General features: G+C 45.6%; 1 protein-coding gene across 1 annotated transcript in view; it reads right to left on the bottom strand.

Moving 5' to 3' along the window:
- Nucleotides 1-26,124, bottom strand: part of LOC116671474 (dynein heavy chain 9, axonemal-like) — a 122,242-nt gene extending 96,118 nt beyond the window's left edge. Inside the window, 29 exon segments of the mRNA XM_032502789.1 lie at nucleotides 206-332; nucleotides 415-545; nucleotides 900-1,177; nucleotides 3,724-3,856; nucleotides 4,601-4,756; nucleotides 4,850-5,009; nucleotides 5,160-5,303; nucleotides 6,398-6,564; nucleotides 6,742-6,964; nucleotides 8,567-8,728; nucleotides 9,231-9,493; nucleotides 9,696-9,892; nucleotides 11,061-11,196; nucleotides 11,556-11,797; nucleotides 12,720-12,828; nucleotides 13,668-13,814; nucleotides 14,449-14,575; nucleotides 18,460-18,528; nucleotides 18,705-18,819; nucleotides 19,421-19,571; nucleotides 19,707-19,823; nucleotides 20,155-20,322; nucleotides 20,481-20,714; nucleotides 21,782-21,993; nucleotides 22,591-22,721; nucleotides 23,711-23,869; nucleotides 23,987-24,164; nucleotides 24,167-24,182; nucleotides 25,638-26,124. Coding sequence (XP_032358680.1) covers nucleotides 206-332; nucleotides 415-545; nucleotides 900-1,177; nucleotides 3,724-3,856; nucleotides 4,601-4,756; nucleotides 4,850-5,009; nucleotides 5,160-5,303; nucleotides 6,398-6,564; nucleotides 6,742-6,964; nucleotides 8,567-8,728; nucleotides 9,231-9,493; nucleotides 9,696-9,892; nucleotides 11,061-11,196; nucleotides 11,556-11,797; nucleotides 12,720-12,828; nucleotides 13,668-13,814; nucleotides 14,449-14,575; nucleotides 18,460-18,528; nucleotides 18,705-18,819; nucleotides 19,421-19,571; nucleotides 19,707-19,823; nucleotides 20,155-20,322; nucleotides 20,481-20,714; nucleotides 21,782-21,993; nucleotides 22,591-22,721; nucleotides 23,711-23,869; nucleotides 23,987-24,164; nucleotides 24,167-24,182; nucleotides 25,638-25,991 — 4,806 coding nt within the window. The 5' untranslated portion in view covers nucleotides 25,992-26,124.
- Nucleotides 26,125-27,780: the final 1,656 nt, after the last annotated feature.

Genomic DNA, 27,780 nt, shown 5'->3' with positions numbered 1-27,780 from the left:
CATAAGACAATGTCCTGATGATGGAAGTTGGAACAATCTGCAAAACTATAAGCGACATTGCCCCTGTGTGGACACCGCGGGTACTGCCGAAGTCAACAGCCCTCAGCTAAATAGCTGAACGTTGCAATGGAACATGGTTTATGAAAGAAGTAAAGTAGAAAGTAAGTCTGGGAACAGACTGAAGCTTAAAATGCAGTGGAGTCACCTGGAGCGGGTTGGTCCCATTAGACAGGATGTCCAGCAGATCAGCCGAAGAGATGAAGTAAAACCTGGGGAAGGCCAGACGCTTGGTGTCCAGGTATTCTGCCAGAGCTTTTTCACATAGAGACAGCCTGTAGAGAAACACAGTCAATGTGTGCATCCATGTGTCTGAAGTCTAAAGACTGATCACAGATATTCAGAGAGAAGTCTCACCTGCTCTGGATGTCCTCCAGTTTACCAATCAGGCCCGGTTTATTGGTGGCCTCCACTACGTTGGGCGTTTGATGCATGGCGTTTGCCAGCTCTTTGAAATCAGCATCAATCCCTTCAAAGCGCCTGGAGTCCTGCAGAGGAAGGGAGCCCGGCCGGGGGATTTAGGTTCCCAAAAGAGAGAGAGAGTCGAGTCAGAGGTTTAATAGCAAACATCTGGGTTTAAGCCCAGCCCCGACGTTGTGGGAGCAATTAATAAAAAGTTATTTAATCTCAGCTCGCTAAACTGGGAGTATGAGCCAATTAATGCATTCTTAATTAGCTAAAAAAAGTCTAGAAGACTATAAAAGTTGCGCTCTCTGGGTTCCTTTGGCAACGACAGGGCGCAGGTCAAGGCCTGCTTGCATCTGAGCTTGTCGGGGATGTAATTAGCTGTGTGTGTGTGTGTGTGTGTGTGTGTGTGTGTGTGCATGTGTTCAGCATGTAACCTCTGGCAGCTGCGAGCGGATGTCCTCCGAGCCGATGAAGATGCTCTCCAGGTGGGTCCATGTGCGCTGCACCTCGAACCAGATGGAGATGACCGAGTCGGCCACAGACAGCTTGCTCTGCCAAGACGACACCTCGTCCAGGAAGTGGGCGATGTACTTGGAGGACATGAGGTTCTGCAGCTGCACCTGGTTGTCCTCCAGCGTCTCGATCAGCTCCTCGTCCGTGCGCAGCAGGGGCACGTGGGTGCGGCGGTGGGGCTCGTACTGGAACTGCATACCTGGACAAGACACACACACTCAGATATAGGTCATAGACTCTGGAAGGCGGGGGGGGGAACTCTCATGCTGACTACACATGAGACGCGGGCCCGCGTTGCATTTAAGACTTTTCAAAGACTTTTATAATACCATTCAGAATTAAATGTAATAACAACTTTATGGCCATACGGCAAACGTATGTCAAATATCAGAAAGGATTTTAGACTATAAAAATTATTGTTTACCAAGTACTTCACCCAATACAACATTTTATTGTAGTACTCAATACATACATGCTTTCCAATCCAATCCAATCCACTTTATTTGTATAGCACATTTTACAAACACAAAGTTACCAAAGTGCTGCACAGAAAACTCAAACATACAAAACAATTAATGTAAAATATGGTAAAAACTAAATAAGAGCATCTGGTTTAAAAAGTTAAAAAAAAAAGATAAAAATACTAAATACTAAAATACAATAAAACAGTAAGAGCCATCAGAGGACCACACAACTCACATGGAGTTAAAAGCCAAGAATAAAAATGTGTCTTAAGACGAGACTTAAAACACTCAACTGTTGGGGCTGTTCGGACATGGGGGGGCAGAGCGTTCCAGAGTCTAGGTCCAGCCACAGAAAAGGCCCTGTCCCCCCGAGTTTTAAGTCTCGTCTTTGGGACCACAAGCTGGAGCTGGCTCTCTGACCTCAGTGATCGCGCCGGCCTATAATCTGGATGAGGTCTGAGATATATGTTGGGGCCAGTCCATTCACAGCTTTAAAAACAAACAATAAAATCTTAAAATCAATCCTAAAACGTACAGGAAGCCAGTGCAATGAGGCGAGAATTGGACTTATATGAGCGCGCTTTTTGGTTCCAGTTAAAAGACGCGCTGCAGAATTTTGGACTAACTGTAAGCGTGAAAGTGCTTGTGACTTATACCGATATAAAGTGCATTACAGTAGTCTAAACGAGAAAATAAAAGCATGTATAGCTTGTTCAAACTGTTAAAAGACAAAAACGGTTTAACTTTGGCTAAAAGACGAAGATGATAAAAACTAGATTTCACAACTGCATTTATTTGTTTGTCAAGTTTAAAATCACTGTCTATTTTTACCCCAAGGTTAGTTACAACAGGATGCACAAAATCACTGAGGGGGCCCAAGTTTATCATAGAATTAGTGGGACCAAACTGCATGATCTCAGTTTTACTCTCATTTAGTTTTAAAAGATTTTGGGCTAACCACGCTTTGACGTCATTTAAACAGTTTAGTAGGGGTGTCAGGGAGCTGCCTTCCTGCTTTTTGATTGGTATATAAATTTGACAATCATCAGCATAAAGATGATAGGAGATGCCATGCTTTTTAAAAACTATTCCAAGTGGAAGGAGGTACAGTGCAAAAAGAATAGGACCAAGAATAGATCCCTGGGGGACTCCACAGTTAAGAGGCACAGTTGATGAGGTAGAGTCCCCCATTTTAACAAAGAAGCATCTCCCTGAAAGATATGACTGGAACCATTTTAAGGCAGTCCCCCTAACTCCCACACAGTTTTCCAAGCGAGATAGTAGAATTGTGTGGTCAACTGTGTCGAAAGCAGCAGTGAGATCTAAAAGCACTAAAATGGCTGAATCACCAGAATCCGTTATTAAAAACAGGTCATTAAAAACCTTTAAAAGTGCAGACTCAGTGCTATGAAATGCTTTAAAACCTGACTGAAAAATATCTAAAGTGCCATGTGCCTCCAAAAAAAACTGTAGCTGCATAAATACACATTTTTCCAAGATTTTTGATAAAAAAAGGAAGCTTTGAAATAGGGCGATAATTTGAAACATTTGTAGAGATGCTTTGGGACAGAATAATGAAGGAATTGGTAAATACTATGGAAGGACAATACAAATGTTTAGACCTTTATGAACAAAAGGTAAGACTTCCTAAAGAAATAAGTGCCCTGCTCTAGTGTTGCAGATATCCACAATGCTACATCCCATGTTTCAAAAACACCACCTGTTCCCCACAGCCTACAGCCGCCTTTAGCTTAGCTTAGCTTGGCTCCAGTAATTCTGAAAATAGGGATTCTACAGGCTTCAACAAGTCAAATTTAAGAACCTTTTAAGACTTTTATAAACATAATCTAAGACCTATAGCACCACATTAAAAAAAAACTGGAAACATCGCTAATCTTACACTTGCCCAGAGCTGAAGAATATAAAATGTGTCCCTGAACGAGGCTGGCGCAGCCTTGCACTCGGCTGCAACATAAGTTGCATGTTGGTCTCATTTGTAGTCATATTGCAGAAAATTATATATACCGCCACAGAATAAAAAAGGTAAAAAAAAAGCGCTGTGGAAACATTCAATCTAGATCTGTTTCTAATTATTTTAGACCTAGAACACGATTCGTCAGTGAATTTAAGACTTTTTAAGGCCTAACATTTAGATTTTGAAATTTCAGACTTGTTAAGACCCCGTGGAAACTCTGGTAAAGGGCTCTTGGGTTTTGTGAAAGGCACTACATAAATACAAGTTATTGTTATAATTACTACAACAGAATGTCTCTGCCTGTACCTGTCCATGTGGAGTTGAGCTCAGAGAGGACTTTCTCCATGCCCATCTCTTTAACAGCCTTGTCCACGATCCCTCTCACCTCCTCTTCAAAGCAGTGCAGCTCCAGCTGCAGCAGGCTGGCCAGCGTGGTGTCCTGCTCAGACAACACACAGCTACACTTTATCATATGATAACATTACAACATTAGTTATATTTATATGTGTGTGTGTGTGTGTGTGTGTGAAAAAACTGGACTCACAGCACAGTCTACACATCACATCTCAATATTCTTGGACAATTAATTACAATTACTTATTAGCTACAGAAGAGACAGCAGAGCTGCAGAGGACAGAGGGTTTCTGTCCAACTGGCGTCAACAACAAACACGGCAACAAATTGCTTCTGCAGTTTAGACATATATTATCTATAAATAGTACAGTTTCATACAGCAGCAACCCTCAGCGCCGGCTGCAGGTGTTACACACAGCAGGACAGCAGGACACTACCAAGGCCTGTATTGGTGGTCAACATCAGACGTGGAAAGAGTACAAAGATATTGTACTTCAGTAAAAGTACTATTAAATTGGTAAAAGGGACAGATGTTTACATCAAGAGTCTAAAGATAGAAAACGGGAGGTGGGTTGTTATTATAAGATTCTAATGGTGGCAGCTATCACTGTCTTCCCCTGTAGGAAACAAACCTATCAGTACAAACATCATCTGATCTTCCTTCAGCAGACAAAGCGCCCAGTGAGGATGGGACAGAAAACATGAAATACTCAGAGCACACTGCCCTTAAAGAATCCACATGATATCAACTAAAGAGTGTGCAGCTGGTGAATACAGAACTCAGTGTGCAGTACGTTCTTATAGCTTATCTGGAGAATGGAATGTAAACCTGGTCCATGGTGAAGCGGACTCCAGTAGCAGCCATCAGCTGGTGCCAGTGCCGGGCGCGTATGGCCGGGTTCTGGAGCTCTGCCACGGCCCGCAGGGAGGTGAGGAGGTTCTTCACCCTGCTGTCCAAACCGGTGAAGGCCTCCCACGCTCTCACCTGTGGTACACAAAGACCAGGAATCAGCCTAAGGGCTCTGGACAGACGATAGCAGCTCCGTTCCATCCTACCGTCTCCGCTCTCCCCCCTCACCTCTTTATCCAGCCCCCGGATATCTTTAGAGAAGCGTTTGCACTCCAGCTCCATGTCCTCCACGTGAATGTCTCTCCAGGGAGTCATCTTCCATGCCGCCATGCTGGATTCCACCACGCTGATCATGTCCCACAGCTGCTTCAGCAGGACCACCTCCCGCCTTGGGGACAGAGAAGACAAAGGCATCAAAAAACCAGCATCAAAATTGAAACTCTTCAGATAGCGACAGCGCAGTAAGAGAGCATCTCTGCTATAGTTTGGAATTTGGCACGGGCCTGTGGTATTTCCTGCCTCCAGCTTTGGGCTTTACCTGCATTGTCGGAGCTGTTTGTACTCGGAGACGGTGACCTCGAACAGGCTGGCAGACTCCACCAGGGAGGCCATCACTGCCTCCCGCTCCTGGATCTGCAGCTGGAATGCATCCAACATCTGGTTGGGACTCTCGCTGTCAAACCTGGATGAATGCATGATCCCATTCACACACACACGCACACACACACACACACACTATAAATCAGACAGTGTTAAGGTAATGAAGGGCTGCAGTAGAACCAGACCAGAGTCTAACCGCACACTGTGACAGTTAACAATGGCTTCCATGGCATTAATGGGAAAATAATCACCAGGTTATTAAGAGACCAATTAAACACATAACTAATCTGACAATTAGACATTATGACAAAGCATCTCTTACCTATGAATTAATTATAATTATGTTAAGATTCAATTAGCCTTGTCGGACATGAGAGCCTCGGGATAACACTCTATAATCAGGTGAGGAGGCGGAGAGGTGACTTGTTAATCTATCAAAGCTTCTCGCTGAACTGTGTCATACTTAAGATTATAGCTATCTTATAACATGTAATCAGTTACAGCATGATTCATAATTGTGTACAGGGCTGCAGTCAAGTCGAGTCCAAGACCTTGACTAGGCCAGACCGAGTCAAGACCAAGTCCAAACTGGTTTTAATCCAAGTCAAGACCAAGTCTAGATGAGACATAGGCAAGACCGAGACAGAAAGGATCCAATTAGGCCCATTATTTACTTTAAGTACAACAATTTAATTAAAAACGTTAAGTCACATGGAGCGTATGTGCAGCTTCACATACAGTATAAGATGTTGAGTCTTTTTATTCTGGTGTAACAAGAACATTCTGGACTGCTGATGGACAATGTTCTAAATAACAAGCAACGCAGGTGTCTCTAAAAAAACTGAAGTTCCAATTCTTGAACTTATCGCTAGTCCTGAAGAATTCATAGAACAAAGTGTTAAAATGAAACCGACTGCTCCCTGATGATGGAGGTAGCCTACTGTCCCTGATGTACCAGGCCACCAATCTCAATGCCTGTTCTAGATGGATTTTAAATAAAACTGGTCAGGTACACTTTATCAGTGGCTTCGTTTTGCAGGTGGAAGTTACTTTAGAACGAAAGCATATAGTGCTGGACATGGTCCAAACCAACTAGAAGTCCAAGACGAGTCCAAGACAACAGAAAAGGGTCTTGAGTCTGGACTGGAGTACTACATAAATATAATAAACCTGTACCTGAAGGGCCCGTTGTTGCGAAAGTGCTCCCTGAAGGTGTGCTGCTCCACATCAAATGCAGCACACTTCCGTCGCAGGCTGGCCACCTCGATGGCCTGCAGAGGTGCCACCTGCTGCTTGACTAACACAGCCTGCTTTTTCACATTGTTCCACTTCTCTGGCAACACCTGCAGACAGACGCATACATGGGGGGAGAGGGGGATGAAGGCAAGGAGGGCAGGAGTGACAGGTACAGCACAGAACACAGATTGGTGATTGGAAGACAGAGAGTGGAAGTGAGAGAGATGTCTCTGTCTCAGCTGAAAGAAGGTGTGCTAGTAAAATGACTCCCCATCAGTCCTTACCTCCAGCTGCTTGTAGACCACGTCAGGCAGCTCCTGTTCGTAGAGCTTCAGCAGGCCGATGGTTTGCTGCAGCGGCTCAAACATGGCATCTGTGCTGCTTTGTCTTTCCTTAACAGCCATCAGGTGAGCCAGTACCCCCACCAGGCCACCGTAGTCCCCCTCCTCCACCTGCAGGCTCAGGCCAGCCTCCGCCACACTGATAAACCTCTCCAGATCTGACAGACTGGGAATAGACAACAGGGATCATTACAAAGACACTTATTAGAAATCCCAATTAAGATCAGGTATGCACCATGGGGAGTTAGTGGACCTGTGGAACCAGAATGTCTTCTGTGGCTCTTGAGGAGCTTTCTGAAGTCTGAGTCACTGTAGCTGGCTAACTACCAGCTAACAGCTTAGATGCTAACCGAACCATCCGTTTGGGGAGACATATTTGAACCTTCATCTACGGTGGCCCTGAGAGCTCACCGCACTGCAAAACGAAGAAAACATCTTCACCAATATGACAACACATGCACAGGATCCAGACAAAACGCTGCAAAAAACAACACCAAATAGAGAGATGGTTTCCAGAGGACGCTACAAAGTGATGCACACGGCTGGGACCCGCTAGTTGTTGCCATGAGAACAGAGTGTTGAGCAGGTCTTGTCATGTCTAGCTGCTCTTACATGTTATCATGTTATTACATTTGCTCGTTCAATGAAGATGTGTAGACTTTTTCATTGTGCATGCATTTATTTACTATGGGTAAATGAAATGTTCCGTCTTGGATGTTCTCAGCTGACCTCGGCCAGTCACAGGCTCATGTCAACAACTAGGAGCAGTACAGGTCAAACCGAGCCGTTATGAACTTGGCAGGACAGGGTATCTGAGAGCAGTCTGGGACCGTTCTACATCACATGTAGAACGTGTCCTGCATGTCCATGTTTGTAAAGACACTAGAAAAACTGAGCTGGAGCGTTATTCAGGGTTATTCCCCGGGAATAATCAGACGATCTTGCAAACCTCCTCCTGGAGTACCTTTCTACTTGCACAGATGTGCTATAGTTCCTACACGGCCAATAGGAAACTCAGAAATGGGGTTTCCTACTAACTTATATGATTATAATAGCATCTACATCCCTAATGGAGGAAATTAAGCTTGGTTGCTAAAAGTTGCATTTTGGCCAATGTCAGTAATTTGCACAATTAGCTGATTTAGGTTACACAGCAGAATTTCTGCAGTAAAGTGGCAGTAGACACAGCAGGTGGGATAAGGGTGGACTTGGCAATATTGCTCATATTATCTGTTTTTCACTTTTCAAAAATCATTGACTGTGAGCTAATTTGTCACCAAAATTAAACAAGATTTTATCCAATATTCAGATTTTAGTTCTGGGCATTTATGCAAATTTGTCTATTTTCAATAAGATAATGCCTCATTTGCAAATTTAAAAATAACATTTCAGAAAACTTGTACAATGCATTTTCTTTTTGTCTTCATGTGAGTAATCAACTTGGGAAGTTTCATGTTGATATCTATTAGTTCATTTTTTTAGCCTATTCTTCTGTGGATTCTACTCCTAAATCAACTAATTATGTTAATTACTGACAATGCCACATCCACTAGGGCTGTAGATAATATTACAATCATAAAAATCTATTGGAAACAACATTTCTTGGTCAAGACTATTAAGCCCTCAGGCTCTAGTGCTACTGATTGTGGCAGTTTCATTGAAAACTGCTGCTGTTCCAGGCCTGACAGAGCTCAGCATTATCCTCTAACGTTAGCTAACATGATCCACAATGAGCTAGGGGTTCTAGCAGACCCGGCTGCAGCATCACCTGTTGGTCACATGATCGATGAGGTGCTGTTTGAACATGAAGCTCCACTTTTTGATGATGCTGAGCAAGGCACTCTTCATGCTCCGGCCATCCACCCTCATCCATCCGTGGAACACGTGCACCGGCTCCAGACCCAACACCTCCTCGTAGATCTTCTCGTACCTGCAGCAGGATGACAAACACATCCCAGTCAGTAACCAACACTTCCTCTTCACTCAAAACAAAAGAACTTATTCTAAATCTGAAACACCAGAGCAGGGGGAATGAGAGGGAGAAACACCAGAGCAGGGGGAATGAGAGGGAGAAACACCAGAGCAGGGGGAATGAGAGGGAGAAACACCAGAGCAGGGGGAATGAGAGGGGGAAACACCAGAGCAGCAGAAGACATTTCTTTTTAAACCAAAACCTAGCAGTGTAACTGCAGCCTAACTGATGACTTGATTTATTCTACAGATCTTTAAAACTGAGATTCTCCACTGACAAACACTGTCACTGTCATACCAAAGCACCACTTTAAATCTCACACGTTTCTTGGAAATAAAACATTCTGCATGAAAAAGCAAAAAAAAGACAAATAGAGTGAAGAAATGTCAGCCTACTGAGACTAAAATCAGCTGATTAGTGGACAGATGGACACACAGAGACAGACATGGCCGATACCCACCCGTCCACCTGTTCTCTGAAGTTCTCCAGCGTCGGTGGGCTCTCTGAGACGCCGTCGTCAGTGTTGAGCTCCGCCTCGCGGCTGCTGAGAGTGGGGCCGTACAACAGGAAGTGGCGAATGACCTCCTTCCTGTCGTCCACATACAGGTAGCTGTAGCGCTCCAGAGAGTTACGGAACTCACAGCACGTCGCCATGACGCCCTGCACGCGTTCCATGAGGAGATGACGCATGTCTGCCAGATCAGCCATGTCCTCCATGTCAGCCTGGGGGGGGTTTAATGGAGGATAAGTTAATTATGTATTTAACACTTAGCACTTTATTGTGGGTGTTTGTAGTTATTTTGAGTTTTATCTTATTTTTAGATGTTACTGATGCTGTGCTTTGTACACTGGGAAATATCAAAGTCGGTGAAAGTCAGTGACTACTGACTATTGTTGGTCTTCTAACGCCTCACAGCAGCAGTACCTGGTAGTGGGGGGAAGGGCTGTGCTGGGCCAGGCGGGGCACCAGGGAGGAGATTCGGAACACATCATTGATGAGGCTCTCCACCAGCTCAAAGAAGCTGTCTCCCCCCCCAAACTCCAGAGCCGGAGTGAACACCATGTCGGGAACCTTCAAGTCCAGCTGAGCCTCGAACAGGGGGGCGGCGGCCGCTCTCGGGTCTGGAGCCAAAGGCAGGAACACCACCCCAGTCAAAAACATGGGTTGGTCATAATAACTGACATTTCCTTATTACTTTGAAAACTCTGCCAACGATTCAATTTTTTTTCAGTGTTTAAAACCGGAAACATACCACTGCATGCGATATGACCAAAAGCTCCAGAACAAGAGGAGACCTTGTGCAAAGAGGTTATATTAATAACGTATGTCCATTTCATCAGACAGATAGAGTCGCTGAGTTTCGGTCCTTGCTAATAATCTAGTCGACATGATGTGACATCGCAGCTGCTACAACATGGAGGGAAGGGATTCTCATTTTAAAATCTTTGTATTAGGGCTGCACGATTTGAGAAACTAATGCAGATTGCGAGAATGTTGAATATAGCAATATTAGTTGCGATAAATAACGTATAAAGATATTTAATTGTCCTCAGTTCTGCATTTCTGCTGCTTGCGATATTCTGCTAAAATACAAGAAAGTGCTTGTTGAATTCATAACAAATAAAGGGAAATCATCTCCAACTTTCTTTTGCTGAACAAACACTGAATTGAATATGAAAGGCAGCACTAAAACAGAAGGGCAGTTACATTTTAAAGGGCAGTTTGCAGTCTGCTGATATTAAATTGTAGCGTCCTATAATGATGATAAAAAACGATGAATTGTGCAGCCCTACTTTCTGGCAATTTTTGAGATGAATATTAAAAAGAATTGTATAAAATAGTATTTTTATAAAAGACGAGGCTGAAGGTTAATTCTTGAGTCTGGAGAGGATGGCTGTGCTGTTCTCCCATATTACCACCAGGCAGGGGGAGAGGAAGAAGGAGCAGACGGAGGAGGAGTAGATAGAGGAAACATGCAGAAGCAGAACTGGACCCAGCAGCAGTCTGGCAACAACCCCCCAAAATCTTGAACTACATTCCAGTGCATCTAAACTGACAAAAGTCATGCCAGCAACCAAGTCCACATCTATTTTATGTCCACAGCCAACTGAATCGGACACCCAATTGACACGCTAACCCCTGAGGAAGTGTTGCTAGGAAACCTTCCAAGTCAGCGCTGGCTGATGAGGACGTTTTCAATTATTTTTTATTATTATTAAATGTTTGATTTGCTGGCACAACTGTGGCTCTGAGACTACAGTAGTAACACCAGTGACATCATCATCCTACCCGTGTTCTCCAGGAAGAACTTGAGAGAGCACTCAATGCTGTTGAAGAATCCATCGATGATCATGTCGTCGATGTACTCGATGTAGGCCTTCCACTGGTCAGAGCCCGGCTCGGCTCGGAACAGCTCCAGATTGTTCTGTAACACGACAAAGGCTGACACTCACACCGGACCGCCCTCTCCCCCACAGGTAAACATCACTGTCAATGGGATTTTCTGGGGGGGGGGGGGGGGCATTCCCCGTTCTGGTCTACATATCCCTGCATTTGCTGAATTATTGTGTAATTATTGTGTCTCTACAGAGCTCCAGGACACCAGCTACCAGCAGCAGTTGCTGGTTGGATTTAGTCTCTACAGAGCTCCTTAATTCTTAATTCTTACATGTTTTGTTGTGCATGATCAGAAAACATTTTTTTTCAGTTTTTTTTGACAAATCACACCCTGAATGTGACTGACATGTCCCAAACACCACCACAGGGAAACCTTTTCTAAATCACCTTTAGCAGGAAGTGGATCTTTTCTCCAGAGGAGCGTATCAGACTGTAGAACCGGTCCACCCTCTCGGCCCTGTCCTCCAGACTGAGCAGGGCGTCTTTTTTGCCCTCCTTCCTGTCAAACATGGGGCTGGCCCAGGTGCTCATGCAGCTCTGGATCTCCTCCACGTTGTCCTTGGTCCTCTGGAGACGGCTCTCCAGGTCACAGACCGAGTCTCGCACCTCCTGGATGTACTGCCACAGGCCTGCAGGGTCACATCCAGCACTCAACATCAGCGGGATACACTTTAAAAAGTAAATATGGTTTCTGACATTACAAAAATTAATGTACTTGATACGATGTCAATCCATATGTGAACCTGCATTAGAAAATGTTGATGGAAACGGCAAAATTCAGGAAAAAAACGTCCTCAAAATTGCAAAAAAGTTTTTAAGCTTGCTTGAAGTGGTTTTTGCCTTTTCCAAAAAAGAGCTAATGCGCAAAATGGGAGATGGAAACAGCTTTGCCAAATAAGTTGTGACGTAGCAAACAGGTATGTCACATGACTATTGCTGCGACTTTCACCCCGTAGACCGGGGATCGACCGGGGATTGTGTGTTTCAGTTCCTTTCCCCGTTCTTTTTTTCCTAACCACAACCGGCCCGTAGCTGTGGCCGGCGTGGGGCATTTCATTCCCCGTTCCTGCGCGCTACAAAGACCGCGGATCGTGTCCCCAGGGCTTGCGTCCCGTGTGTGGCGGTCTGTCCTGTAGCTGTGGCCGGCGTGTGGCGTTTCATTTCCCCGTTGTTGCCCCCCGAGCAGCCCAGTGTCATGGCAGTTAGTGAAATGGTCAGAACTAAACAACCTCTTTGATTTAGCAATCTACATCCCTGCTAACCTCATCTTGTGACCAAACTACTTTATTCACTCTAAACCAGTTGATGGAAACACTTCTAATTCACATTTTCTTTTTTTCTGTCTGTTTAAAATTCACTTGACAATTAGATGTGAACATGACTACAGAGAGGAGGAAGAGAGTCAGAGAGCTGGACTGGCTCTCTACGTGCTGTGTCTGTTCAGTGTTTGTACAGTGTGATACACACATGTTGTGTTCCTGATGTTTTTTTATTAAAACTCATCTTCCAGAATAACCAGAGTGTCTGATAATTATCAGTTAGATTCCTGACCTTGGCTGTTCCAGTTCAGACTCTCCTGGGCCTTTTGGAGCTGAGCGTCAATGTCCCTGAGCTGGTCCTGAACCAGAGGAAGCTCCACGTCCAGCACGGACTGCATCACCTGCAGCCAGAGACAAAGATCCCATCCATTGGGCACGGATTAGAAATATCATTTGAATTGATCTTCTGTGTGGCCTTTTAAGCTCGTTCCATGTTGCTGCGACTTTCAGCTACATGAAGCAATATGTATATATATATATATATATATATATATATATATATATATATATATATATTTGGAGTGTAATCATCTTATTGACGTAGCTGTGATGCGTATGGTTAAGCTTTGTCCTCTGGGAGTTTATCACATCAGTTATGGCTCTTGGTTTTGTCCCCATGCCCAGTTCCAATTACATAAGACCAACAATACATGATGTGTTCGATAGTGTCCGAAGCAAAGAGAAGCGCATTTATGCAGCCTGCTAACTCCTTTATTGTAGTCATTAGGTGAACGCACACACAGTGCACGCCCTCATTAGCATCATCTCAGAATACAAGTCAAACAGCAGGCAGTGTAGTTTGGTTGAGTAAAAGTGATCTACGCTTGATGTTTCTGAAATAGTGTCAGGCAGCCCCACAAGGCTCTGCTGCTCTTTACAACCCTGAAGGGATGAATGGATGGAAGACGTCACTAGGACAACAATACATGGTGCTGCAGGGAAAGGACAGTGTGTATTCCAGATAGATTGTAAACACATGCAACTGTTAAGCTACGAAATATTAGCAGAAGGAGGTGCTAAAGGCAGAAACTATGCACTATAGCTTTAAGACCTAGAACACAAAACTAAAATTTTAGAAAACTTTTAGAAACCTTTAGACCCAGCAGAAACTCTGAAAACAGATGCCCCTAAATCCTACACAGTGCTTCTCTTCACTGCTGTTAGCGTGTTCTAAACCAACCTTGTTGTAGCGGCCCACGGTGAGCTCCAGGTTGGCCACATACTGCCACAGCTGCCCCCTGGTGGTGTAGACCTGCACCGCGGTGTCAGGGATGGCCTCGCTCCGCCCCGCCTCCAGGTACTTCACTTCCCTGAGCACCGCCGCCAGCTGGGAACAGGGCCAAAGGGAAATTAGAAGCACTGACAGTTTTTATCAGTACAGGCTGCCAATAGGTTTCCAACATGGTAACTGCTAGGTAACTCCTAGGCTTATGGGCTTCATTTATACATATGCTTATTTGGTTTATTGGTCTTTTTCTGTTTTGTTACCATTCTGTTGAATGGTCTGGAATATTGTAGCTACTGTTTTCTGGATTTTTGTCTGGGTAGGTGGTAATGACAGAAGGGGGGTGGGGGTGTTAATGTTTCGAGTTGTTTGTTTTGTATGTTGTAAAAAAATAAAATCAATAAAAAATGTTGATCACAAAAGAAACATTAAAATTCACTACTAGAGTTTGGCTGTTGGTGGTAGAAAACGTCCAACTAAAGATGAATGAGATGCAGGTTAGCACTTCTTTAGGGCAGCCTGATCCAACATTAGGGCTTTAGAATAAAAAATGGAAATACTGATCCAGCTAATTAAAAAGAAAGATTGATACCGTCTTGTGCAGCTGCAGGCAGGTGTACCACCCTTACAGCAAGATCTATCACCAAACTAATGAATCACTCAGATCCTGTCCCAGCTATTTAAAGGATTCCAGCTGTGAGCGACACATGTAGCGGCCGGCGTCTCTGCTTCTAACCTGCGGGTTGAAGTTGACTGAGATCAGCTGAGTGGCCGGGTCCCTGCTGATGACTGGCAGGCTGAGGTTGTACTGAGAACTCTCGCCCACGCTCTCGGTCCATGTCTCATACAGGCTGCTGGAGTATCTGGAACACAGAACACAATCCAACACAAGTTATTATCACACAAAAGCTGTTTGTACCCCCCCCCCTTCACACCACCAAGATACACCTTTGTTTCATTTCCCCGATAAAAGAGCCTGGGGCTTTTATTTGACCAGGGCACGGGCGTGAAAACGGCACGCATCGTGGAGATTGACATAAGCAAATAAAAGGAGCAGCTCAAAGGCATATGATTGAGACATTTCCCAATCCTCTGAGCTTGTAAACAGAATGAGAGGCGTGATTGGTTGGTCCATATCAAGCAGACACTACAGGGAGAGGGAGCAGTGCAGCAGGGTAAGTAGGAGGGGGGGTAAAACGCTGAATCATCTGCAAGAGACTGGGAAACACAGAATATGTCAGGGCTCGTACAGCTATATCAATCTGTAAATAGCTATGATTATGATGTGAACTTCAGTGCACACTGTGTGCTCCTTATTGGATTTCTGCTGTGAGCTTCATTTCCTGATAGTGGCACCGCAGACGCAGAGGCAATCAAATGCCTCGGCCCCGGCCATAAATCACGCCGCATTTTGTCTGTGGGGTAATGAGTGAGCATGCCCGTCCTGTTCCTGACTAAAATATGTATAATAACGGCGGCATTAATCGGAGGCAGCAGCAGTGATTATTACAGCATAACAAGGGCTCTGATTTCTGATGGGAGTAAAGTGAGGGCAAAGAACTGGTGCTGTTTATCATCCCATCACTGTGGCTGGGGGACAGGAAGTCAAGACTGTTATTAAGCGTGCAAAGCATAAAGAATGGCTGTTTGTCTGGGTGTGTGTGTAGAGGCATCTGTGTGTGCTCACTGATGTGCGTCTCTTTTACAATGCTGACTCACATACTGTACTGCTGGCTACTTTTATATCACCATCCTTGTAAAGCCTTCCACTGACTATATTACTAATACATAATTATTGTAAGCTAACACTAAGAATACTCTTAGCTCTAAAAGGGCCTGCAGCAGGTGGTGTCCAGGGCATGCACAGTGCCTTCTGCTAACGGTCCCACAATGCAATGCATCACATTTTATTGATGCAGAGAAAATGACAGTGGAGACTCTCAAGCCCAGTAAATCACAACAAGTGATGACAGTATGGAGACCCGGCTACTGTAACGGTGTCTTTACAGGTTTCCCTAACAAATCCATCAGACAGCCTTGTCACTAAGCAACAGTTTTGATACCTTTCAGTCGGGTTTCCGACCACACCACAGCACTGAAACGGCTCTTGTCAAAGTCTTTAATGACATCCACCTTAACACAGATAATGGCAAAATTTCAATCTTAGTATTACTTGATCTCAGTGCTGCATTTGACACGGTCGACCACGACATACTACTAGACCGATTGGAAAACTGCGTTGGCCTTTCTGGCTTAGTACTAAACTGGTTTGAATCCTACCTAAAGAATAGGGATTACTTTGTGTCTATAGGTAATTATGCATCTGAGCGTACAAATATGACGTGCGGAGTTCCGCAAGGCTCCATTCTGGGGCCTCTTCTGTTTAACATCTACATGCTTCCACTGGCTCAGATTATGGAGAAAAACAAAATAAGTTACCATAGTTATGCGGACGACACACACATTTACATAACCCTATCGCCAGGGGACTATAGTCCAATACAAAAACTGACTAAGTGCATCGAACAAATTAACAACTGGATGTGCCAGAACTTTCTGAAATTAAATGAAGGAAAAACTGAGGTGGTTGTTTTTGGAAAAAAAGAGGAACGATTAAAAGTCGGCGCTCAGCTTCAAACAACAATTTTAAAAACAACAGACAAAGCCAGAAATCTTGGTGTAGTCATGGACTCAGACCTGAATTTTAACAGCCACATTAAGACAATAACAAAGTCAGCCTACTATCACCTTAAGAATATATCAAGGGTTAAAGGACTTATGTGTCAACAGGACTTAGAAAAACTGGTCCATGCTTTCATCTTCAGTAGACTTGACTACTGTAACGGGGTCTTTACAGGTCTCCCTAAAAAATCAATCAGACAGCTACAGCTGATTCAGAACGCTGCTGCGCGAGTCCTCACTAAGACCAAGAGACTGGATCACATCACTCCAGTCCTCACTAAGACCAAGAGACTGGATCACATCACTCCAGTCCTCACTAAGACCAAGAGACTGGATCACATCACTCCAGTCTGAAGTCTTTACACTGGCTTCCTGTGTCTCAAAGAATTGATTTCAAAGTACTCTTGCTAGTTTATAAATCCCTTAACGGTTTAGGTCCAAAATACATTTCTGATCTGCTACTACACTATGACCCCCCCAGACCTCTCAGGTCATCTGGGACAGGTCTACTTTCTGTCCCCAGAGTCAGAACTAAACAGGGTGAAGCAGCTTTCAGTTTCTATGCTCCTCATATCTGGAATAAACTCCCAGAAACCTGCAGATCCGCTGCTACTCTCAGTTCTTTAAATCAAGGCTGAAGACCTTTCTTTTTGATGCTGCCTTTCTTTAAATTAATGCTAATTTCTTTAAATTTCTTATGCTGCACTGTAACTTTTATTTTTGTGTTTTATGTGTCCTAATGTTTCTATTTTGTTTTTAACTGTCTATTCATGTGTTTTATTAATTTTTAATGCTTATGATTTTTAACTGTTTGTACTTGTGTTTTATCTGTTTAACTGATTTCGTGTAAAGCACTTTGAATTGCCCTGTTGCTGAAATGTGCTCTACAGATAAAGCTGCCTTGCCTTGCCTAAGCCCTCACCAAGACCAAGACCAAGTGGATCACATGAGTCTAGTTCTGAAGTCTCTCAGAGAATTGGTTTCTAAATACTACAGTTGGATTATTTCTGATCAGCTGCTACATTCTGAACCCTCCAGACCTCTCTGGTGGTCTGGGTCTGCCCTGGTTTCTGTCAGAGTCAGAACTGAACCTTCACTGTCTATGCTCCACATATCTGGACCTAACTCCCAGATTAGTGCTGCCCCTCTCACTTCTTTTACATCAAGGCTGAACACTCTTCTTTTTCTAAGTGACTCTTCATTTCTAACACTGCACTGTGACTTTTATTCTCGTATTTCATACCTGTCATATTCTATTTTAGCTGTTTAATAATCTCTTTAACAAATGATGTGAACTGCTCTTTAATGCTGTTTTTATGTAAAGCCCTTTGAATTGCCTTGTTGCTGAAATCTAAAAGCTGCTTTCCCTTGCTTATGAAGTGTAGTGATGAGGATTCAAAAGGATCCAAAACCTCAATTTACTAGTCATGATACTCACATTACCCGCTGGAATGTCTCATCTTTGGATGTGGACATTTCTTCTAAATTATAGAACTCTTTCTCTGACTCTCATGCACTCAGCTTGACTTGATACAGCTTTATACAAACAGCATTTCCCACCCAATATTACACTTCCTCTTGCAGGTTCTGATGTTGCTTGTGGTCTAAAAGGCCATTTCTCACTTGGCATCAGTGAGCAGCAACAGAACACATGGGATTATGGGAGTCCTGCGGGATAATCTGCAGAGCAGCGCCGCAGTAATGAGAACATAAATCAAGCCAGGAGCTGAATGTCCTCGTGCTATTCCACTGCGGCTTCTTCATAAATGTTATGCACTCAACTAACAGAATCACAACTGTTCGTTTGAAAACAGCGCTGGTGTGAATTACAGAAAGAAACCTGGCCGAGACGGAGCTAATACCAGATTTATGTTATCTTTCATATTTACAGTCCAATAAGGACAGCAATCCATACACCTGAGCATGGTGACATGTAGTGGAATACCCTGATAGGACCCACACACCCCCACACACCCCCCACACCCCCACACCCCCCCCCCCCCATACACACACACACACACACACACACACACACCACACACACACACACACACACACACCACACCTGTCCAGCAGTGTCATCATCTCCTCATACTTGTGGATGACCCTGGCTCCATCTGCCGACTCCAGGCACCTGCAGAGAAGACATTTTACAACCCATGATGATCTTCCCAGGGGCCAATATGCCAAAACATTGTATTTCCCTATATAACAGCTTGTTAATGAAGCCTTTAAAACAGCTCACAGAACAAGCCTGAATGCATGACCACACCACTGTTGTGTTTTCAGTCTGCCGTGTTGGAGACTTACGGGTACGACAGGAGTCTGAATTTGGAGAAGGGGCTCTGGATGCGCTGCTGTAGCTCCTGGGCCCATCTCAGCCCACCAGCTACTGCTGGCATATTCTTATTCACTGGAGTCCAACCTGGGGGGGGGGGTGAGTTGGAGTTACAGTTTGGTGAATGAAGGTGTGTGACAGGAAGTGAGAGACCGAGAGACAGATGAAGGACATGAAACAACGCTCAACACTGAGGTTAAACCTCGGGGCAACGCCTCACTTCAACTTTAAAAAAACAAATTAGCTCTCATGCAATCTAGTCACAAAGATGCTTTTGATTATGTATCCCCAAGTTGTGAAATCTCAGCAGGGTTAACTGTGTCCTCTTTCAAACACACATTCAGTGGTGTACACATAAAGATTTCAGTTCATGTATGAAAGGCAGAGCATGGCCTTGTCTGCTCGTTCTACTGAGGGCGTTCCTTTTGATCAGACATGTTGCTGCTGACCTTTTTTTGTTATTTTTAATGTTTAGAGACACTGCATGGATGCATCTCATAACCTGAACAAAGTATCTGCATAATGTTTGCTTTAGCCACACCAAGTTAGCCCCCCCATCTCTAATCCTTACCTAAACATTACACTCTTCATCTTCACAATCTAAATGTTGATTTATGCCTAAAGCAAACTGGTTTGCCGCTCTGCAGAAGCTCTGCTCACTCATACGGCTCTCTGGGAAGTGGCTCACCCAGCTCCGCTGCAGTTTGGATCTGTTTGTTGTAAAGGTGTTTACAGCAGTCCAGCTCGTTGTCAAACAGGGACACGAGGACAGGGTATCTGGCCCCAGCATCTGTGGCAACTAAGGGGCGCTCCAGCAGGCTTCCGAACATATCCAGAACCTGCACAAGTCAAATAAGTGTAAATAAATATGTGTGTGTGTGTGTGTGTGTGTGTGTGTGTGTGTGTGTGTGTGTGTGTGTGTGTTTCTGTGCGTGTGTGACAGAGAGAAGCAGAGACAGATTAGGTTCTCAGACCTTGAAGGCGTGCTCTAGTCCAGAGGCGTCCTCAAAGGCCTGACAGAAGATGGCTCCCAGTCTTCGGTCGGTGTCCTCCACCTTCAGCTTGAACTGCTTCACGTCTTCTTCATACTCCTGCAGGGCAGATAGCTCAGCTAAACACCACAGCAGCTAACGCTCCCTGACTCGAAGCCATCCAGCAGGAGCACTGGCTGCCTCTTACACACCAAGTAAATTCCTTTTCCTGCTAGACTTTGGGAACATCTTGCTTAAGCAACAAGATGAGCTGAAAACTTCATTTCATTTGGGCAGAGGCACACCAGGATATGAGAAATCAAGAGTACGTACTGAGAAGTATTCAGCGTATTTGTGAAAATAAGCTGTACTTTAAAGTTGCTCTAGCCTCATTTTTTAGAAGGCAAATGAAGACAAGCACGATGCCACCTGTGCTACTAATCCTCCGTACCCTGTTGTCGAGGTCCAGGCAGTCATAGGGCTTCTCTGTGATCAGTCGGTAAGTGTCCACAAACTCCTGGTGGAGCAGCTGGACCTGCTGGCTGAGGGCTCGGCCTCGCATACCTCCAATCTCCAATTTCTCAAGCTTCAGCAGGTCCACAGCTGTCAACAGGATGTCCTGTGGGGAAATAAACATGGAAAAGGGGGGGGGGGGCAATCAAGCTACAGTGCAGTTTCACTGTAAAGATTTAGGTAAGTTTAACTTTGGCATCTCTATCCACAGAGCAACAACTGCAGACATGTCTCAGTTATCATGAATCCTAATTCCATACTCGCCTCAATGGTCCTGACTCTGTTAATAAAGCGGTCCAGTCTAGAGAAGACCAACAGGGGGGAGAAGTCCCAGGGCCTCACACAGCTCCCGTTCCACTGATACTGGCTCAGATTGGCCCTCCGGTCCTTGTAGGTGCTCTTGAAGAGCTGCAGGATGTCCAGGCAGGTCTGCACCTTCAGGAGACTCTCTGAAGCCTCTCCTCTCAGAACCTCTTCTGGGGCAACATACACCTGGGCCTGGTGGTACACAGCAGCACAGCTCAGGTGTTGTTATAGCAACAGATAACATGTTTAGTTAATAATTCCCATTTCATGAAAGCTTTGTCATTTGTGTCCTTAGGCCGCACAGACAGCGACCCAGTGACATCACTGTTCCAGACGTCATCAACCGCTACCATCCTGCCTGGGACATGGTCTCAGCTTCTAGTACAATAGTATGTATGACCCTCTGAGGTGCTCATTTAAGACCTGTTTACATAGTTCTCCTTCCAAAACAAGTGATTAGCGAACCAAAGCTGATCAAATGTGCTTGTGACAGTTGTCATCGCTAGCTCCAAACCCCACAATTTAAAAAGATTCTATCTATTCTATTCATATTCAATCTGCCAACATTATCCCTTTAAAGTGTGTAAAGACAGTTACTAAGGCAACGGTAACATGTCCTGAATCACTGAGTCACACAACGATTTGAAAAGACGATTATCAACTTTAGACCACAGCCCCCACCAGTGCTGTGCAGTCCCCAGAGCAGTAGGCCTCTTCTGTCGGGTTCACACTGGAAACCACAGAGGAAATGCATTATAGACGATACCTGGATACAAACAACTGGCCTTGATCTCTACAGACCCGGACCCAGACCCAGACCCAGGCCAGATCCAGGCCCAGACCCAGATCATGAATCAGGGAAAGGCCCAGACCCAGACCATGAATCAGGTCCAGGCCCAGGCCCAGGCCAGACCCAGACCCAGACCGTGAATCAGGGAAAGGCCCAGACCCAGACCATGAATCAGGGAAAGGCCCAGGCCCAGGCCCAGGCCCAGACCCAGGCCCAGGCCAAGGTACAGACCCAGGCCAGACCCATGCCATGAATCAGGGCAAGACCTAGACGAGACCAGACCAGACACAGACACAGACACAGACACAGACACAGACACAAACCCAGGCCCAGGCCATAAACCAGGGCAAGACCCAGGTCCAGACCCAGCAGCCACATGATGACTGCTCAGCAACCAGGCCAATAACTACACCAGAGAAAAGCCGGCTCTTGGATGACCGCGGGACACAGAGCAGAGCCTGCAGCTGACCTGCTGTATGAGGAGGTTGGAGGTCTCCTGCAGCAAGACCACCAGGCGGGCGGGGGTGTTATAGTATCTGGAGGTGGCCCACACCAGGCACACGGTGTGCATCAGCGGGCCAATCTGAGCCCGGACATCAGGGAACTCCGCAGTCTCCATGTCCTCAAACAGACGCTGCAGCGGCCTCAGGTAGCGGCAGATGTCCTTCGCCTCCTCCAGGGCTGGGGAGGGACCAGGACATCACAGTCAGTTCAACCACAAAATATTAATAATTACAGCGGTTACATTTACAAATGCTGTTGCACAATAACATGTCTCGGAAAAAATAATTGAAATTAACAATATAATTGTCTCTTTCAGTCAAATTTAAAAAGATGTATTAATGTATTATTTTTATAAACAAAAAGTTGTGATTGAATCCCAGGATCCATCTTTTGGTTATATAACTGTCATGTAACCCAGACCCAATGTAATAACACAGGTACACAGTCTATGAAGTAAACCACGCCTCTCTATGATCATAAAACAACTGGACTAACTGTCATTTCTGTCGCTATGAATGTGTATAGGGATAAGTGCCATCAACTAACAACTGGAATGATAATAAAAAGATATAGTCCAACCAATAATCACTTACTATTTGGCATATCTGAACAAAACCAACAACTACCAGTCATTGGCCTTAAGCCCTTAGCTAATTCCTTGTGGTTAAACAAAGACACTTAGGCAATTATATAAACCTTGTTACATGCCTACTAATAATGATAGATCATCATAATAATGTCTCTATCGTGCCAGGTGTCAAGGTGTATCGTTACCTGCAAGGACATCCTGTTGCATGTTAGTGAAAGCAAGGGAGTAGCTGCTCTCCACAGCCTCCAACAGCATCGCCATCTTATTCACCTTGGAGGACTGTAACTGGGACTGGATGCACTGCAGGTCTGCATATCTTTAAGGAGAACAAAAAGCTCTGGTCACATCTGCACGAGGCCACTGGTTTGTGATGCACTGGCTACTTGGAAGTCCATTTCTAAGTTTGAGAGTGAAGTCCTTCCTACACTCTTCGGCTCTCAGGCGGTCTCTCACTGTGCCCCAACTAATCTCACAGCAGTTGTTGATGTAGTTCTATGGGTTATAGAGGCTGTGCACACACTAAAACATCATCTAAACAACATCTAACAATCAGACATTTAGATTTGTTACACAGTGGAGTCCTGAGCTCCATCACAGCGTTATATGTGACCAATCACATATCCAATAGATAAACCTAGTGGGAGAGCTGTGTGTGTGTGTGTGTGTGTGTGTGTGTGTGTGTGTATATTGGAAAACGGACACAGACAGGCCAGAATAAAGCCTGGAGGCTGAAATGAGTGTGATGTGGCCTACTGATCTCAAAGAGCAGACATTAACCCTAACCCTAACCCTATTGCCAAAACTTGTGATGACAATTTTCATTGTTATTTTTGTTCTGTGTGATTTCAATAGATTTCTTTTGTTTAGTCTTTATAGTCATGCATAAACATTACATTGTGGCATCCCTGCAGCATTCATATCCTGATAACCCAGGTTCACCTGAAAGAAATTATGGCTAATACGTGATTGTGTGTGTGTGTGTGGTGTGTGTGTGTGTGTGTGTGTGTGTGTGTGTGTGTGTGTGTGTGTGTGTGTGTGTGTGTAAGTCTCAGTGAGGATTTAGCTGCACTGAGCCTGCACACTATAGTTGTGCCCAGTATCGTTTAGCAATTGATAAAAAACTATAATTACTTCATTACTGCACCATGTTCAAACCACAGGTGAAGGATAATTTGACTATAATGTGCCGCGTGGATTATTAGTTTTGATGATGGAATATTTGAGTATTTGATTATTCTGTGAAACCCCAAGCACCGGCAAAACATCTGACTGAACTGTGAGTCCTGTAACTAGGGGGGTGCTGACCTGTTCTTCCAGAAGAGCAGCTCCATGTGTGGGGTGGGGTTTTTGCCCTCCAGCAGAGCCTCAGAGGAGTCCTTCTTCAGGACGGTGCGGATCTGATGGCTCCACTCAATCACTGCTGACTCCAAGGAGTGAATGATGCTCTTATCCATTATCTCCCCCCTGTCAGGTTTTAGCAGGTAAGAGGTCCCTTAAGTCTTGGGAAAGAATGATGTATTGACATGCACCTGTGTGTGTGTGTGTGTGTGTGTGTGTGTGTGTGTGTGTGTGTGTGTGTACCTGTGCTCAGCCTCCAGGGCAGCCTGCTCCACCCGGTCGCAGCCTGCAGGCAGAGGCAGCAGGGTCTTGCCTTGGACTTGGCCTGTCACCACAAACACATTGGTCTGGAGGGAGTGGACATGGCGTCTGACGTCCTGGGACACGACCTGGGGCCATTCACTGTGGTTCCTATTGTTGACAGCAGTGGGGCCACAACCTGCAGGACAATGAGGACAGCGTGGGACATGTTTGCTTTGGAGGAAACCTTTGAGGCAGACAGAGGTGGACAACATATTCCCATCATATTACATCAGAGATGTCTTGGATACTAAATGTTACTTTGAGTAAGGATCTAAAGTAAAAGTACAAATTACAGTTTTTTACAATCACTTTGCTATTAATTTCAGAACGTTGATGTCCTTTTCCTAAACTCTAGACACAAAACTGGGTCATCAGCTGTAACCATGGCTGTCCAAAGTTCAAAACATTGCATTGGGCATTCATATCTTTAAAGAAAGCTTGCACTTGCACAATCATTGGTTCAAAAAAACTAATATATTGTGAAATATCATTGAAACGTTACTTTACATCAGCCACACCAATAGTTTTACAGTGTCATTGTTAGTGTAATCATTAAATATTGTAGTACAAAATGGGCCATTATAGTACTAGATGAAAACACGTCCCTGTAAAAGCACTGCAGTAGAGCGAATACTACAAACACAGTGGAGTCATTGAACGACATCTGAAATCTTCTGATGAAAAACAATACAGTACAATCCCAACATAAGTTAAATAATTAGCAAGGAAATAGAAAAGTAATGACGGTACTAAACAAAGAAGTGATTACTGTACTTCTACATCTTAGCTTTATGTGTATTGTAACCAAGTAATAGAAAATTAAGTGTTAGAGTTTTGAAAAAATTGCATTTTGATCATTGGTGGTGAGTTTTGTGTCTTGAGTTTTGAAAATGACGTCAAGGTTCTAAAAATTGGTGCCAAAGTGATTGTAAAAAAACTGCATGAAGCATGGGCCAAAGATATATTATATTTTATAAAGTAATATTTTATTTATGCTTTTTTATTTTATTATTGGTGAAAGAAATAGGATTGATGGATGCTTCTCTCAAACACTAGGTTCCGTAAAGCGTGTGTGTGTGTGTGTGTGTGTGTTTGTGTGTGTTTGTGTGTGTGTGTGTGTGTGTGTGTGTGTGTCTTTACAAGCGGTCATTATCTTTCTCTAGCTTCTGGAGGGAAAGTCCCCTGACACCGACATGGCCCCACTGAGACACCCAGGGAGAGTGGGGGGGGGGAATGGAGCTGATGTTCATTATTAGAAAAAGTTACACATTAAAGGTTAAAACCCTCTAGAAGAAGTTCCCCAAACAGAGACCACCTGACCACACCTGAGCCAGGGAGGTCAAATCTAACACTGCCCCCCCCCCCTATTATTTCCAGCCTCCCTCCCTTTGTTTCTCTGTAGGCCTACTCAAGTAAAAAATAGTACTGGACCAAATTTCCTGAAGTAAAGCAAACAGAGGCCCTGTAGTTCCACACGTGAAGGGGGGATCTCTGGTGGGCTACAGCTGGGAAGTCCACTGTTTGCAAATGAGAAAGTGATACACGGGGGGGGGGGTTAGTGATCCCGAACAATCATTACCAGTCCCCTTACCTCCTGAACCAGAGCAGAGAAGTGGTCCAGGGCAGCCGGGGACATGTCCCCGCACAGCAGCTGCTCCTGCATGCGGTGCGGCCGCAGCGCTGCCCCGCGCTGCTTCAGCAGGTACACCGCCCGGGTCCCGCTGCCGCCCGGGGGGACGCCGGCTGTGGGCTGCAGCAGCCCGGCCGCGCTCACCCACATCACCAGGCTCCTGTGGTCGGCTCGGTCCAGGAAGTCCTGCAGCAGCTGCCTGTTGTCCCCGTTGGACACGCACTGCTGCCATGCGTCCTGTTTGAGTCGGAAAGTCCTCAGCACATAGTCCGCTATGAAGTCCAGTCTGCTGTCCTCGGCGGGGGACTCCTCCATGGCTGCTGTCCCGGGCCGGTCCCGCTCAGTGACTGAGTGCACTGATTGTGTCTCGGCCTCCAAGGTAACACAGTGTTTGCATTAATCAGGCCGTTGCTAAGGGGACACGAGCGACCTGGAGCAGACCCAGGACCAGGACATGCCCCTGCCTGCCTGCCTGCCTGCCTGCCTGTCCCCCCGCTGCCTGCCTGTCTGTCCGTCTGTCCCCCCGCTGCCTGCCTGTCTGTCCGTCTGTCCCCCCACTGCCTGCCTGTCTGTCCGTCTGTCCCCCTGCTGTCTGTCCGTCTGTCCCCCCGCTGCCTGCCTGTCTGTCCGTCTGTCCCCCCGCTGCCTGCCTGTCTGTCCGTCTGTCCCCCTGCTGTCTGTCCGTCTGTCCCCCCGCTGCCTGCCTGTCTGTCCGTCTGTCCCCCGCTGCCTGCCTGTCTGTCCGTCTGTCCCCCTGCTGTCTGTCCGTCTGTCCCCCCGCTGCCTGCCTGTCTATCCGTCTGTCCCCCTGCTGCCTGACTGCCATTGTTGACTTCCAGGAAGTGGTTGGTCCATTCATGTTGACACTGCGTTGATTAAACACATGTATAGCTCATATTTCGATTGGCCCACAGGAAATCCCACGGATGGAAGAAAAGAGTGAAAAAGTGGAAGTGAAATACAAAAAAATATTGTATTAAGTTAAGCAGAGGAGAGGAGAGAAGGAAGCAGAATACATCCCGATCATAAAAGAAAATTGATTTAAGAGAAACAGGCCTGCCTTCACTGTGTGTGTGTGTGTGTGTGTGGTGTGTGTGTGTGTGTGTGTCCAAAGGGGAGGCCTGCAGGTGGGGACAGACTCCTGTAACCAGGACAGAGTTACTCTGACTACCGGTATTTATATTGTCAAATCATCCAATAAGTTATATCAGGGCTCTCTGTAGAGCAGGTCTACATAACACACATGTCTGTATGTAAAAAGGTAGTTCACCCTGGCTCAGGGGCTGCTGGTCCAGTTCCTCAGACGTCCACTCTGTTGTCTGCATGTTCAGGACAGGGACAGACTTCAGAGAAAGTCCTGCCTTGTGCTCCTCCAGACTCGGGAAACGGACAGGAAGCGTGTAAATAGCCACCCATTTTGTGGTTAATACTTATTTATTTAGTAAGCTATTATTCCATATCTTGTATGTAGAAAAGATGTGATTGCCACAGGTGGCCACAGGGGGGCACTACTGTACTGAAAGACCTTTACCATGAGTGCTGGTTTCAGATGTGAACGCTCCTGGTTGTTCTTAACCACTGTGTACGGTCCAGACTGGTCCCAGACCTGTGTTCAGTCCACTGTGTACGGTCCAGACTGGTCCCAGACCTGTGGTCAGTCCACTGTGTACAGTCCAGACCGGTCCCAGACCTGTGGTAAGTCCACTGTGTACGGTCCAGAGCGGTCCCAGACCTGTGTTCAGTCCACTGTGGCGGTCCAGACCGGTCCCAGACCTGTGTTCAGTCCACTGTGGCGGTCCAGACCGGTCCCAGACCCGTGGTCAGTCCACTGTGTACGGTCCAGACCGGTCCCAGACCTGTGATCAGTCCACTGTGTACGGTCAAGACCGGTCCCAGACCTGTGTTTAGTCCACTGTGTACGGTCCAGACCGGTCCCAGACCTGTGTTGAGTTCACTGTGTACGGTCCAGACCGGTCCCAGAGCTGTGGTCAGTCCACTGTGGTGGTCCAGCCTGGTCCCAGACCTGTGTTCAGTCCACTGTGGCGGTCCAGCCTGGTCCCAGAGCTGTGTTCAGGCAGACCTTCACCGTACAGCCTCAAGTCTA

Source organism: Etheostoma spectabile, chromosome 21, assembly GCF_008692095.1.
Source record: "Etheostoma spectabile isolate EspeVRDwgs_2016 chromosome 21, UIUC_Espe_1.0, whole genome shotgun sequence".
Classification (NCBI taxonomy): Eukaryota; Metazoa; Chordata; class Actinopteri; order Perciformes; family Percidae; genus Etheostoma; species Etheostoma spectabile.
This window is presented reverse-complemented; position numbering and strand designations above follow the sequence as displayed.